Source organism: Scyliorhinus canicula, chromosome 8 (assembly GCF_902713615.1).
Source record: "Scyliorhinus canicula chromosome 8, sScyCan1.1, whole genome shotgun sequence".
Taxonomy (NCBI): domain Eukaryota; kingdom Metazoa; phylum Chordata; class Chondrichthyes; order Carcharhiniformes; family Scyliorhinidae; genus Scyliorhinus; species Scyliorhinus canicula.
The window spans coordinates 2,673,512-2,689,526 of record NC_052153.1 but is presented as its reverse complement, the minus strand read 5'-3'; the positions used below and the strand labels follow the sequence as shown (position 1 = coordinate 2,689,526).

At 43.9% G+C, this 16,015-nt stretch overlaps 1 protein-coding gene across 2 annotated transcripts in view; it reads left to right on the top strand.

Moving 5' to 3' along the window:
- Positions 1 to 16,015, top strand: part of LOC119970052 (coiled-coil domain-containing protein 171-like) — a 282,328-nt gene that overhangs the window by 99,833 nt on the left and 166,480 nt on the right. For both annotated transcript variants that reach the window (XM_038804011.1, XM_038804010.1), the window contains exon 14: positions 15,380 to 15,547. In XM_038804011.1, the coding sequence (XP_038659939.1) occupies positions 15,380 to 15,547 (168 nt within the window). The remainder of the gene's footprint in view (positions 1 to 15,379; positions 15,548 to 16,015) is intronic.

The window sequence follows — 16,015 nt, the reverse complement described above, 5'->3', positions numbered from 1 at the left end:
TGATTCTTGGTTTCCCTCATTGTTCTTTGTACCTCCCCCTTGGCTTATTGATGAGCTCTCTTTGCCTTGCTGGTTTTGTCTTTTTGCCACGTGCAGAGAACTTTCCTCTTCTTGGCGATTCAGCTGGTGTGGTCATTCTTCTTGAACCAGTCTTGGTGTTTCCTGGTCTTGTAGCTGATGGTTTCTTCACAGCTTGAGAAGATGGCTGTCATCAACTCTTTCCAGTTTTCCTCCATTCTTTTCGAGATTTTGGAGGGGACATTGTTGGAATTTCACCAGCGTGCTTGGCTCTAGAAGCTGCTCAATATTGATCTTCTGAGCTGTTTCTTTACCTCCCGCTGCTTCTACTGGATTTTGATGAACACCGGGTGAGCCAGTGATCTGTCCTGCAGTTATCTGTACTGGCCATCACTTTTTGGTGAAGAGGGCATCCTTTTGGTCTCAGGATCGGACAATGACAAAATTGATCACATGCCAGTGCTTTGATGTTGGAGGTCCTGAACTTGTCTTTTTGGCAGTATAATGTGTTAGTAATGATAAGCTGGTGTACTGTGCATTCGGCGAGCAGGAGAACACCGCTGGGAGTGCAATACCCAACTCCTTCCTTTCGGATGGTTCCTTTCTAGATTTCGGAGTCCTGTCCAATCCTGGTGTTGAAGTCTCAAGGAGGATAATCTCATCTACCTTGGGAACACTGGAGTATATGGTGTTCCAGGGTGGAGTCTCAGTCTTCTTTGGATGCACTATTGGCATCAAGGGTTGGGATTTAGTCCATTGCCTGTTGGTTCTTGTTGTAGATGAGTAAATATTAGAAATAAGGTATAGTTTAGTGTTTGTGCCTGGAAGGGTAAAACACGTCGTCAGATTCATGCTGGGCAAAGGGGTTTGGTTCAGTTCCAACTGTTTCTATTGTGCTTGGAGAGGGCCAAGGCAAGAAGAGTAAATAAGCCAGCAGGACTATACAGGCATTGCCTAGCAACTGAGGCACTTTTTTTTTTGAGTTTAGCTGAATTTGTTTGCAGTTGAAGAAAGACAGCAGGGAGTAAATATCTCTCAATTCTGCCAGAAGAAAGACTGGACAGGACTGGAGCAGCAAAGAGGCAGGCTTACTAAAGTACAAGTTACAGTCCAGATAACCAGGGAATTGGGACAGAAAGAGTGTCTAAGAAGTCTGAAGTTAAGAGAACAGAAATGAAGGTATTTTTCAGAAAAATTCAAGGAATAGTAAACAAAGTTTTAAAACATTTTTTTCAGTTCATTTATGGGATGTGGGCGTAGTTGGTTAGGCCAGCAGTTATTGCCCATCCCTAGTTGCCCTTCAGAAGGTGGTGATGAGTTGCCGCCTTGAACCGCTGCAACCTTTGGGCGTAGGTACACCCAATATGCTGTTAGGGAGGGAGTTCCAGGATTTTGCCCCAGCGACAGTGAAGGAATGGCAATATATTTCCAAGTCAGGGTAGTGAATAACTTGGAGGGGAATCTCTGGGTGGTGGGGTTCCCAAGTATCTGCTGTACTTGTCCTACTAGATGGTAGTGAATGTGGGTTCGGGAGGTGCTGTCTAAGGAACCTTGGTGAGTTACTGCAGTGTATCTTGTAGATGATTCACACTGCTGCCACTATTTGTTGGTGGTGGAAGGTTTGAATGTTTGTGGAAGAGCGAGTAATCAAGTGGGCTGCTTTGTCCTGGATGGTGTCGAGCTTCTTGCGTGTTGTTGGATCTGCACTCATCCAGGCAAGTGGGGAATATTCTATTACACTCCTAACTTGTGCCTTGTAAATGCTGGATAGGCTTGGGGGAGGGGGGGGGGGGGGGGGGGGGAGAAAGAGTTACTTGCCGTAGGATTCCTAGCCTTTGACCTGCCCTGGTAGTCAAAGTATTAATGTGACTAGTCTTGTTCAGTTTCTGATCAATGGTAACCCCCAGGATGTTGGTTGTGGGAGATTCAGCGATAGTAATCCAATTGAATGTCAAGGGGCGATTGTTAGATCCTCTCTTGTAACAGATGGTCATTGCCTGACATTTGTGTGGCATAAATATAACTTGCCACTTGTCAGCCCACGCCGGGATATTGTCCAGGTCTTGTTGCTGAAGGTGGTTGAACCGAGGACACTATTCTGAGGAACTCCTGCAGTGATATCCTGGAGCTGAGATGATAGACCTCCAACCACCACAACCATCTTCCTTTGTGCCGGGTATGACCCCAACCAGCGGAGAGTTTTCCCCCTGATTCCCATTGACTCCAGTTTAGCTCGGGCTCCTTGATGCCACTCTCAGTCAAATGCTGCCTTGATGTCAAGGGCAGTCACTCTCACCTCCACCTCTGGCATTCAGCTCTTTTGTCCATGTTTGAAAAAAGGCTGTAATGAGGTCAGGAAGTGAGTGACCTTGGCGGAACCCAAACTGAGCATCTCTGAGCAGGTTACTGCTGAGTAAGTGCCGCTTGATTGCACTGTTGATGACTCCTTCCATCACAAATGGAGAGTAGACTGATAGGGTGGTAATTGACTGGGTTGCATTTGACCTCTTCCTTGTGTACAGGACACATCTGGGCAATTTTCCACATTGCCGTAGATACCAGTGTTGTAGCTGTACTGGAACAGCTTGGCTAGGGGTGTGGCAAGTTCTGGAGCACATGTCTTCAGTATTATTGCCGGAATATTGACAGGGCCCATAGCCTTTACAGTATCCGGTGCCTTCAGCTGTTTCTTGATATCGCATGGAGTGAATCAAGTTGGCTGAAGACTGGTATCTGTGATGCTGGCGACCTCTGGAGGAGATCAAGATAGATCATCCACTCGGCACTTCAGGCTGAAGATTGTTGCGAATGCCTCAGCCTTGTCTTTTGTACATAGGTCCTGGGCTCCTCCACCATGAGGATTGGGATATTTGTGGAGCCTCCTCTAGTGAGTTGTTTAATTGTCCACCACCATTCATGGCTGGATGTGGCAGGACTGCGGAGCTTAGATCTGATGTGTTTGCTGATGTGGAATAGCTTAGCTCTGTCTATAACTTGCTGCTTATGTCGTCTGGCACACAAGTAGCCCTGTGTCGTAGATTCACCTGGTTGACACCCCATTTTTCCATATGCCTGGTGCTGCTTCCGGCATTCCTCCTGCACCCTTCATTGAAACAGGGTTGATCCCCTGGCTGGGTGGTAATGGTAGAGTGGGGGATATGCCGGGCAATGAGGTTACAGATTGTGGTTGAATACAATTCTGCTGCTGCTGATGGCCCACAGTGCCTCATGGATGCCCAGTCTTGAGTTGCTAGATCTGTTCGAAGTCTATCCCATTTTGCACAGTGGTAGTGCCTTACAACACGATGAAGGTGAACATGCTGGCTCAACCAGTAATAAGAAGGCAAATGGTATGTTAGCCTTTAGTGCAAAAGGATTTGGGTACAGGATAAGGAAGTCCTACTATAAATGTAGAGAGCCTTGTTGAGGCCACACTTGGAATATTGTGTAGTTTTAGTCTCCTTGCACAAGAAAATATATAATTGGTGTAGAGCAAGTGCAGTGATGGTTCATCAGATTGATTCCTGGGGTGACGGGATTGGCCTATGAGGAGATATTGAGAAGACTGGGCCTGTATTCTCTAGTGTTAGAAGAATGAGACGTGATTTCATTGAAGTGTACAAAGTTCTTACAGGACTCAATATCGCCTGAATACGAGGTAGGCCATTCGGGACTGAGAAATGTCTTTATCATAGAATCTCGATCAGGGACCGGTTTAGCACAGTGGGCCACACAGCTGGCTTGTAATGCCAAACAGTGCCAGTAGCGCGGGTTCAATTCCCGGACCAGCCTCCCCGAACAGGCGCCGGAATGCAGCGACTAGGGGCTTTTCACAGTAACTTCAATGAAGCCTACTTGTGACAATAAGTGATTATTAATATTATTATTACAGTGCACAATGAGGCCATTTGGCCCATCGAGTCTGCACCAACCTCCGAAAGAGCACCCTATCTAGACCCACTCCTCTGTCCCATCCCAATAATTCCACTGAACCTTTGAACGCTAAGGGACAATTTAACATGGACAATTCACCTAATTTGTCCGTCTTTATCGTGTGGGAGGAAACTGGAGCACCCGGTGGAAACCCACACAGACACTGGGAGAACATGCAAACTCCACACAGTTAGATGTGTTGAACCTTTGGAATTCTCTACCTCAGTGGGCTGTGGAAGCTCCGATATTCAAGACAGAAATTGATAGATTTCTGGATATTATAAATATCAAGATTATGGAGATAGCTCAGAAAGATGACATTGAAATAGAAGATCAGCCACGGTCTAATGCAATGGCAGAGCATATTTCAGGGTTTGAATTACCTACACCTGAATCGGAGACTATTGCAGTCCAACTGGTCTTCAAGTTAAAATACCATTGAATCGGGGCAGCACGGTGGCGCAGTGGTTAGCCCTGCGGTCTCATGGCGCCAAGGTACCAGGTTCGATCCCGGCCCTGGGTCACTGTCCGTGTGGAGTTTGCACATTCTCCCCGTGTTTGCGTGGGTTTCACCCCCACAACCCAAAAATGTGCAGGCTAGGTGGATTGGCCATGCTAAATTGCCCCTTAATTGGAAAAAATTAATTGGGTACTCTAAATTTATTTTTTTAAATACCATTGAATCGTTCAGTACACAAGGAGGACCTTCGACATTTCTCCAACTTTAAAGTCATAGAGATTTGCAGCACAGAACGAGATCTTTTGCCCATCATGTCTGCTTCTTAAATGTTGTGCGGATTCCTGCCTCTACCACCCTTCCTGCCTCTACCACCCTCTCAGGCAGAGAGATTCTGGTTGCCATCACCCTTTGGGTGAAAAATGTGTTCTTAAAATCTCCCTGGTCTTGAATCTAATGTTTGAAACAAACCTATTTGAAGAGGTTGTAAAACCTCTTACTGTGCTCAGCCCAGTCCAACACCAGCATCTCCATATCATTGATGGTTTGGACTGCTGTCCTGAGTGAGCTGGAACTTGTAGAAACCTGGAAGATTAGAAAAAAAAAATTCAAAGGAATATTTAGCTTTGAAATCTGGAAATACTTTTCTGCTAATGCCAATTTTTATATAACTTTTTCTTTGTCTGCAAAAAGGTGCATAAAAATATTACACATTCATCTTCACATTGAGCTGAGGACCTTTCTGAGACAGTTGTGCAAATATTGTACTTGTGTGTAAAATATTTTTATTGATTTATACTAAATGTCAAATCTTAGACTACTTCTTCCTGTATGTATATGCATATATCTTTTTTAATTCCACCAATTAGTTATTTATGCGAGCCTATTTTTAAGAGTCGGTTATTGCTATCTTTGAATGGTTATGGGTGAATGAAAGTTTGGGCAATGTTTGCAAGCGAGGCTTTTTGGGAAAGTCTGATGAGGCAACATGTGACCCCACAATGGTGCATAATTTCGTTAACTGAGACTCCCTGTTTCTTGTAATCCAGGCCATCAGCAGTACTGTAGCACTTTTGGCCCGACAACAAAGCACTATAAGGCTGTCCTGACCGCCCCTTCATAATGAACTCAACTGAATATTAAGTTGGATCAACAATTGTGTAAAAATATTGTAGCCAGAGGTTAAGGTCTTCAGAACAAATCATTTTACTTGGCAGATATAGTCCTGCCGTTGCAAGGAAAAAAGACGGTGCTTGCTTAATGAATATTGGCATTTGTGAACAGTGAGCCATTGAGATTTAAATGATTATTTTTCAGGAAGATATATCATATTTAATTGTCCAGCTCAATATTTCAAAGAAATGGCTAATTAAAGGGGCACAGATAGGAGATTTTGTGGGAGCGGAGACTCACGTTTGGTATGTTGCCTCCCAGGTGCAAGGGTAAGTGATGTCTCGGATCGTGTTTTCCGGGTCCTTAAGGGGGAGGGGGAGCAGCCCCAAGTCCTAGTCCACATTGGCACTAACGACATAGGTAGGAAAGGGGACAAGGATGTCAGGCAGGCCTTTAGGGAGCTAGGATGGAAGCTCAGAGCGAGAACAAACAGAGTTGTTATCTCTGGGTTGTTGCCCGTGCCACGTGATAGTGAGATGAGGAATAGGGAGAGAGAGCAATTAAACACGTGGCTACAGGGATGGTGCAGGCGGGAGGGATTCAGATTTCTGGATAACTGGGGCTCTTTCTGGGGAAGGTGGGACCTCTATAGACAGGATGGTCTACATCTGAACCTGAGGGGCACCAATATCCTGGGGGGGAGATTTGTTAGTGCTCTTTGGGGGGGTTTAAACTAATTCAGCAGGGGCATGGGAACCTGGATTGTAGTTTTAGGGTACGGGAGATTGAGAGTATAGAGGTCAGGAGCACAGATTTGACTTCGCAGGAGGGTGCCAGTGTTCAGGTAGGTGGTTTGAAGTGTGTCTACTTCAATGCCAGGAGTATACGAAATAAGGTAGGGGAACTGGCAGCATGGGTTGGTACCTGGGACTTCGATGTTGTGGCCATTTCAGAGACATGGATAGAGCAGGGACAGGAATGGTTGTTGCAGGTTCCGGGGTTTAGGTGTTTTAGTAAGTTCAGAGAAGGGGGCAAAAGAGGGGGAGGTGTGGCGCTGCTAGTCAAGGACAGTATTACGGTGGCGGAAAGGATGCTAGATGGGGACTCTTCTTCTGAGGTAGTATGGGCTGAGGTTAGAAACAGGAAAGGAGAGGTCACCCTGTTGGGAGTTTTCTATAGGCCACCTAATAGTTCTAGGGATGTAGAGGAAAGGATGGCGAAGATGATTCTGGAAAAGAGCGAAAGTAACAGGGTAGTTGTTATGGGAGACTTTAACTTTCCAAATATTGACTGGAAAAGATATAGTTCGAGTACATTAGATGGGTCATTCTTTGTACAATGTGTGCAGGAGGGTTTCCTGACACAATATGTTGACAGGCCAACAAGAGGCGAGGCCACATTGGATTTGGTTTTGGGTAATGAACCAGGCCAGGTGTTAGATCTGGAGGTAGGTGAGCACTTTGGAAACAGTGACCACAATTCGGTGACCTTTACGTTAGTGATGGAAAGGGATAAGTATACCCCGCAGGGCAAGAGTTATAGCTGGGGGAAGGGCAATTATGATGCCATTAGACATGACTTAGGATGTGTTGGTTGGAGAAGTAGGCTGCAAGGGTTGGGCACACTGGATATGTGGAGTTTGTTCAAGGAACAGCTATTGCATGTTCTTGATAAGTACGTACCAGTCAGGCAGGGAGGAAGGGGTCGAGCGAGGGAACCGTGGTTTACCAAAGAAGTGGAATCTCTTGTTAAGAGGAAGAAGGAGGCCTATGTAAAGATGAGGCGTGAAGTTTCAGTTGGGGCGCTTGATATTTACAAGGAAGCGAGGAAGGATCTAAAGAGAGAGCTGAGACGAGCAAGGAGGGGACATGAGAAGTCTTTGGCAGGTAGGATCAAGGAAAACCCAAAAGCTTTCTATAGGTATGTCAGGAATAAAAGAATGACTAGGGTAAGAGTAGGGCCAGTCAAGGACAGTGGTGGGAAGTTGTGTGTGGAGGCTGAGGAGATAAGCGAGATACTAAATGAATACTTTTCGTCAGTATTCACTCAAGAAAAAGATAATATTGTGGAGGAGAATGCTGAGACCCAGGCTATTAGAATAGATGGCATTGAGGTGCGTAGGGAAGAAGTGTTGGCAATTCTGGACAAGGTGAAAATAGATAAGTCCCCGGGGCCGGATGGGATTTATCCTAGGATTCTCTGGGAAGCCAGGGAAGAGATTGCTGAGCCTTTGGCTTTGATTTTTAGGTCATCATTGGCTACAGGAATAGTGCCAGAGGACTGGAGGATAGCAAATGTGGTCCCTTTGTTCAAGAAGGGGAGTAGAGATAACCCCGGTAACTATAGGCCGGTGAGCCTAACGTCTGTGGTGGGTAAAGTCTTGGAGAGGATTATAAAAGATACGATTTATAATCATCTAGATAGGAATAATATGATTAGGGACAGTCAGCATGGTTTTGTGAAGGGTAGGTCATGCCTCACAAACCTTATCGAGTTCTTTGAGAAGGTGACTGAACAGGTAGACGAGGGTAGAGCAGTTGATGTGGTGTATATGGATTTCAGTAAAGCGTTTGATAAGGTTCCCCACGGTCGTCTATTGCAGAAAATACGGAGGCTGGGGATTGAGGGTGATTTAGAGATGTGGATCAGAAATTGGCTAGTTGAAAGAAGACAGAGAGTGGTAGTTGATGGGAAATGTTCAGAATGGAGTTCAGTTACGAGTGGCGTACCACAAGGATCTGTTCTGGGGCCGTTGCTGTTTGTCATTTTTATAAATGACCTAGAGGAGGGCGCAGAAGGATGGGTGAGTAAATTTGCAGACGACACTAAAGTCGGTGGAGTTGTAGACAGTGCGGAAGGATGTTGCAGGTTACAGAGGGACATAGATAGGCTGCAGAGCTGGGCTGAGAGGTGGCAAATGGAGTTTAATGTGGAGAAGTGTGAGGTGATTCACTTTGGAAAGAATAACAGAAATGCGGAATATTTGGCTAATGGTAAAATTCTTGGTAGTGTGGATGAGCAGAGGGATCTCGGTGTCCATGTACATAGATCCCTGAAAGTTGCCACCCAGGTTGATAGGGTTGTGAAGAAGGCCTATGGTGTGTTGGCCTTTATTGGTAGAGGGATTGAGTTCCGGAGCCATGAGGTCATGTTGCAGTTGTACAAAACTCTAGTACGGCCGCATTTGGAGTATTGCGTACAGTTCTGGTCGCCACATTATAGGAAGGACGTGGAAGCTTTGGAACGGGTGCAGAGGAGATTTACCAGGATGTTGCCTGGTATGGAGGGAAAATCTTATGAGGAAAGGCTGATGGACTTGAGGTTGTTTTCGTTAGAGAGAAGAAGGTTAAGAGGTGACTTAATAGAGGCATACAAAATGATCAGAGGGTTAGATAGGGTGGACAGCGAGAGCCTTCTCCCGCGGATGGAGGTGGCTAGCACGAGGGGACATAGCCTTAAATTGAGGGGTAATAGATATAGGACAGAGGTCAGAGGTGGGTTTTTTACGCAAAGAGTGGTGAGGCCGTGGAATGCCCTACCTGCAACAGTAGTGAACATGCCAACATTGAGGGCATTTAAAAATTTATTGGATAAGCATATGGATGATAAGGGCATAGTGTAGGTTAGATGGCCTTTAGATTTTTTCCATGTCGGTGCAACATCGAGGGCCGAAGGGCCTGTACTGCACTGTATCGTTCTATGTTCTTCTATGTTCTAAGTCCGATATGGAGCACTAGGAAATGGAATACAATGCCAAAAATTAATGTGATACTCCACCCATTCCATAAACAAACATTACTTGATGTTAGTGAGGGGTTTATCCACCTGAAATTGAGATGACGTACATTTGTAAGATGATGTTAGATTACCCTTGATGCTGCAGTCTATTTAGTGACTCAGACATTTAATTATTGATGTACATTTTAACATTTCTTTTAATAAAGATAGTTAGAAATGCAGAGTTTTTTTTGAGAGCCTTTGTGTGCTTTTCTGAGCGTCAATTCTCTCGGTAGAAATGCAGAATGTAATTCAGGTTGTATTTACTCAAAGTAGAACTTGTTAGTTCATGGGTGAACTTTGCACCCGATGACTCGATGGAAAGATGAAAACAAGTTTTCTTTTTTTGAAAAGAAAAAGTCGTTTCATTATAGAATGAGAGTCAGACTTTTGGAATGGAAGTGGTGAATTCCAAAACTGGGGTTGAACGAAGATGCACCAACATTGGTGTGTAAAATGAAAGCAACAAGCTGGAAATCTGAAATAAGGACACAGAATGCTGGAAATAAGTGACAAAAGCAAAATGCTGCAGATGATGTAAATCTAAAATCAAAGCAAAACATTGGAAACACTCAGCAGGTCTGGCAGTGTTTGTAAAGAGCGAAACAGAGAGGTTGATGACCTTTCATTCAAACTGCCACCAGAAGAAATGCATAAATGGCCTGTTAGTGTCTTTAAAGAGAAAAGATGGGTCATGAAAAGATGCCACTTCAGTATTTACAAACGAGAGGGGCCATGTTGATGGAGAGGACAGTGTGAAACAGACTGATAAGCTCGAGGAGATACTTGTCAGGAAGGAAGATGTGTTGCACGTTTTGAAAAACTTGAGGATAGACAAGTCCCCCGGGCCTGATGGGATATATCCAAGGATTCTATGGGAAGCAAGAAATGAAATTGCAGAGTCGTTGGCAATGATCTTTTCGTCCTCGCTGTCAACAGGGGTGGTACCAGAGGATTGGAGATTGGCGAATGTCGTGCCCCTGTTCAAAAAAGGGAATAGGGATAACCCTGGGAATTACAGGCCAGTTAGTCTTACTTCGGTGGTAGGCAAAGTAATGGAAAGGGTACTGAGGGATAGGATTTCTGAGCATCTGGAAAGGCACTGCTTGATTAGGGATAGTCAGCACGGATTTGTGAGGGGTAGGTCTTGCCTTACAAGTCTTATTGACTTCTTTGAGGAGGTGACCAAGCATGTGGATGAAGGTAAAGCAGTGGATGTAGTGTACATGGATTTTAGTAAGGCATTTGATAAGGTTCCCCATTGTAGGCTTGTGCAGAAAGTAAGGAGGCATGGGATAGAGGGAAATTTGGCCAGTTGGATAACAAACTGGTTAACCGATAGAAGACAGAGAGTGGTGGTGGATGGCAAATATTCAGCCTGGAGCCCAGTTATCAGTGGCGTACCGCAGGGATCAGTTCTGGGTCCTCTGCTGTTTGTGATTTTCATTAACGACTTGGATGACGGAGTTGAAGGGTGGGTCAGTAAATTTGCAGATGCTACGAAGATTAGTGGAGTAGTGGATAGTGAGGAGGGCTGTTGTCGGCTTCAAAGACACATAGATAGAATGCAGAGCTGGGCTGAGAAGTGGCAGATGGAGTTTAACCCTGACAAGTGCGAGGTTGTCCATTTTGGAAGGACAAATAGGATTGCGGAATACAGGGTTAACGGTAGGGTTCTTGGCAATGTGGAGGAGCAGAGAGATCTTGGGGTCTATGTTCATAGATCTTTGAAAGTTGCCACTCAGGTGGATAGAGCTGTGAAGAAGGCTTATAGTGTGCTAGCGTTCATTAGCAGATGGATTGAATTTAAGAGCCGTGAGGTGATGATGCAGCTGTACAAAACCTTGGTCAGGCCACATTTGGAGTACTGTGTGCAGTTCTGGTCGCCTCATTTTAGGAAGGATGTGGAAGCTTTGGAAAAGGTGCAAAGGAGAATACCAGGATGTTGCCTGGAATGGAGAGTAGGTCATATGAGGAAAGGTTGAGGGTGCTAGGCCTTTTCTCATTACAACGGAGAAGGATGAGGGGCGACTTGATAGAGGTTTATAAGATGATTAGGGGAACAGATAGAGTAGACAGTCAGAGACTTTTCCCCCGGGTGGAACACACCATTACAAGGGGACATAAATTTAAGATAAATGGTGGAAGATATAGAGGGGATGTCAGAGGTAGGTTCTTTACCCAGAGAGTAGTGGGGGCATGGAATGCGCTGCCTGTGGAAGTAGTTGAGTCGGAAAAGTTAGGGACCTTCAAGCGGCTATTGGGTAGGTACATGGATTAGGGTAGAATAATGGAGTGTAGGTTAACTTCTTAAGGGCAGCACGGTAGCATTGTGGATAGCACAATTGCTTCACAGCTCCAGGGTCCCAAGTTCGATTTCGACTTGGGTTACTGTCTGTGTGGAGTCTGCACATCCTCCCCGTGACTGCGTGGGTTTCCTCCGGGTACTCCGGTTTCCTCCCACAGTCCAAAGATGTGCAGGTTGGGTGGATTGGCCATGGAAAATTGTCCAAAATTCTATGATTAACCTAGGACAAAAGTTCGGCGCAACATCGTGGGCCGAAGGGCCTGTTCTGTGCTGTATTTCTCTATCTCTATGACATTTTGATTGAGAGTCCAAACAGAATTGGTACAATCCCATAAGACCATGAGACATAGGAGCGGAAGTAAGGCCATTCGGCCCATCGAGTCCACTCCACCATTCAATCATGGTTGATTTCAACTCCATTTACCCGCTCTCTCCCCATAGCCCTTAATTCCTCGAGAAATCAAGAATTTATCAATTTCTGTCTTAAAGACACTCAACGTCCCGGCCTCCACCGCCCTCTGTGGCAATGAATTCCACAGACCTACCACTCTCTGGCTGAAGAAATTTCTCCTCATCTCTGTTCTAAAGTGACTCCCTTTTATTCTAAGGCTGTGCCCCCGCGTCCTAGTCTCCCCTGCTAATGGAAACAACTTCCCTACGTCCATCCTATCCAAGCCATTCATTATCTTGTAAGTTTCTATTAGATCTCCCCTCAACCACCTAAACTCCAATGAATATAATCCCACGATCCTCAGACGTTCATCGTATGTTAGGCCTACCATTCCTGGGATCATCCGTGTGAATCTCCGCTGGACCCGCTCCAGTGCCAGTATGTCCTTCCTGAGGTGTGGGGCCCAAAATTGCTCACAGTATTCTAAATGGGGCCTAACTAGTGCTTTATAAAGCCTCAGAAGTACATCCCTGCTTTTATATTCCAAGCCTCTTGAGATAAATGACAACATTACATTTGCTTTCTTAATTACGGACTCAACCTGCAAGTTTACCTTTAGAGAATCCTGGACTAGGACTCCCAAGTCCCTTTGCACTTTAGCATTATGAATTTTGTCACCGTTTAGAAAATAGTCCATGCCTCTATTCTTTTTTCCAAAGTGCAAGACCTCGCACTTGCCCACTTTGAATTTCATCAGCCACTTCTTGGACCATTCTCCTAAACTGTCTAAATCTTTCTGCAGCCTCCCCACCTCCTCAATACTACCTGCCCCTCCACCTATCTTTGTATCATCGGCAAACTTGGCCAGAATGGCCCAGTTGCTGATATAGCTGGATGGGAAGATCTCAGAATGGAACCCTAGCTTGAAAGTCTGTAACTTTTACTTTTTTTAAATAAAACGTGGAGGAACAGAGTCACATGACCACTAATTAGTTTTAACAAGAAAAAACATTTCTTAAACATGAAAAATTGGATTTTAATACAATACTCCTTTACTTCCCTTTAGCTTAACAAATACACACAGATCTTAAGATTAACATGGGTTACAAAGTACATCTTCAGTTACAATGGTCTCATTAGCACAAAGTCCCTTTTAAGCACACTGCATGACTGTGGTCAAATACACTCTCCACTCTGAACCCAGATTGGTGTCTGTGGTTTTCTCCCCAGATGATTATAATCTGAGAGTTTCCAAACTCTTGTTAACTCAATTTTAAGCCTGGAAGGCTGAACGTGCCTCGAGTTGAGATGTTCACTCCCTGACATGCTGTCTCCCAACTGTTCTCAAATTACCTGAACTAAAACCTAAAAGCTAAGCAACAACCACATGTCTATGCCTTTCACTTATTTTTCACAATGTAGTCCTCTCTAAACTCAATAGAAACACAGTTGGAACTTAACAAACCCCCACACGTACAAACACCGTTGTCCAGCATGAATCTAGCAATAAGTTTTACCCATTCAGGTGCAGAAACATTAAATTAAGCACACCAAAAGCTATACCTTATGTCTAATTTTTACCAATACAATATAATATAAATCCTTTAAAACCACCTTTGTTTTCATAAAAGAAGAGAGACTGAAAGATGAATAGCAGAAGGCAGAGATGATTAAAGTGACAATGGAAAAGATCTCTGAATTAGCAGCATGAAAGCACAGCAGTCACCTGCACGGTGCGCCGATATTCCAAAGGAATTCTAAACCGATCGACGGAAGAAATGAAAATAAATTGATAGAAAAAAAAATTGCGTGAAGGTGGAGACAAGAGTTCAGAGGTGGAGGAACAGCACCTCATCTTCCTATTCGGCACATACAGCCTTCTGGACTTAATATTTGAGTTCAACAACTTCAGACTGTGAACTCTCTCCTCCACCTTCACCCCATTTTTATTTCTATCAATTTATTTTCACTTCTTCCAGCGATCTCTTTCTCCCTCACTTTGTCCACCACCCCACTTGGGCCATCTGTTCCCTGTTCCTGGTCATGTTCCCCTTTATTCTGCCATTCACACATTCTAATCTGTTAATGTGTCACTTTCAGCTCCCTTCTTAGCCGTAAACACCACCATTTGCATTCCCCTGTCTTTCTGTCAGCGACATCTTTATCAATCTCTACCTATCGCTGGCCCTCTATCCAGCCCCACCACTCCATGCCCCCCCAACAACCGTATAAATCTGACCCTATTTCCAGTTGTCTCCAGCTTTGACAAAGTTATCCAGGCTCGAAGCGTTAGCTCCCTTCTCTCTCCAAAGACGCTGTCAGACCTGCTGAGATTGTTCAGTATTTTCTGTTTTTGTTTCAGATTCCAGCATCCGTGGTAATTTGCTTTTATCTTCGTGTATTCATTCACGTGATTTCACTTAATTTGTTTTTCGAATGAAATTTGTGGAGAAAGGGAATGCCAAACTGTTTAGTTAAAATACTGTTTCTACTAGCAATCTGTAGAACTGGCAAACTCCAATTTGAAAATAAGTATTACATTTTCTTAATGTTCTCGTCAGGTCTTAACTTTAGTGAAACTCAAGTTCGTGGACTAAACTAATGCTCTTTCATGTCTTAATTTAATTTGTATTTACACAGGGGTTCCAAGATAATGCAATAAACCCAGAACAAAATCTTAAACACTATGGGGAATATGTATATTCTGTTTGGTTGGCAGTTTTTAGCATTTGTTCTCGGTGTCACTGTGTGCCGGTCAAATGTTACTGATGCTAAATGTTGCCAAACTTCAAGATTGGGCAGAATTTGATGTCAACAATTAATTCAATACAGAAGTTTTCAATCTTACTATTATGACCCTTTGTAGTTTTAAGTTAGATGGCAGTAAAGTTAATGGTTATATTGAACTTCAAGGTTTATAACATCAGACAATAGGTGTTATAGTTTAACCCTGGATATCTTTAGCAGCAGTTTGCAGGAAAATCTACCATCTGTATTTAAGCTTCTGTCCAAGTACTGCTTGCTGATTGTTTCCAATGAAAGTGGCCCGATGATTGGTGTGTTTACTTGCTCTGGGCAGGGTAACTGAAATGTTGCTGTGATGTCAAGCAACAACTCTGCCTGTGTAACAGTAAATTATAGGGAAAGCGAATGGAAATATAAATTGCCGTGCACTTGCATTATGCAAACAGAATTGCTGATGACTGGTTTGTCCCCATGTCAGGTCACATATTCCTGCCGTCCTCTGTATGCAGTAGTGTTAACACCAAATGTTTATTGGAAGAAAAGTTCAATACTTTGACATTCTTATTATATTCATGGTTTCTTTTCTGCTGGCAGCATTTTTGAACCATATTCTAATGCACTGATATTTCTTTCACAGGAAAAACTGACCTTCCTTCACAGTTTGTATCAGCGCCTAATCGCAGGATGTGTTGTCATGAAGCAGCCAAATGGCATGCTGGCGAAATTCTCCTGGCCAGAACTGTGCACCATTCTGCAAGAGAACATTGACATCCTCACTTCAGACCTCAGCAGGGCCAAGGAAAAGGTAACTTTCTTGAGGATATCATTTAGCCAAATCCAATGACATTTGTCCGCATCACAGCACGATTTAAAAAAATACTTGACAGTCAACTTATTTCAAAAGGAAATTCCTATTTAATAATTCAGAAACATTAATTATAATATGTCTCAGACACAGTTTGATGCCATATCTGAGGGCATGCAAATGCAACTGAAGTCTGAGTGAATTCTCCAGACACCATTGGTCTCACAAACAAATCTGAACGTTGTTATATACTTTTCCCCAGATTTACTAATTCCACTACTGAGAATTAGCCATAGGGACCTAATTAGAAGAGAAGAAAATAAATTAATCTAAGTTTTACCAAGAAGACTTAAAAGTGTTTATTCATTTTCAGCAATAAAGCAAAATTTCATTCATAGTACACCTACAAAGTTATTTGTATAGATATACGTCCATATTGTCCTCCACTCTAGGCAATTTGAGGATATA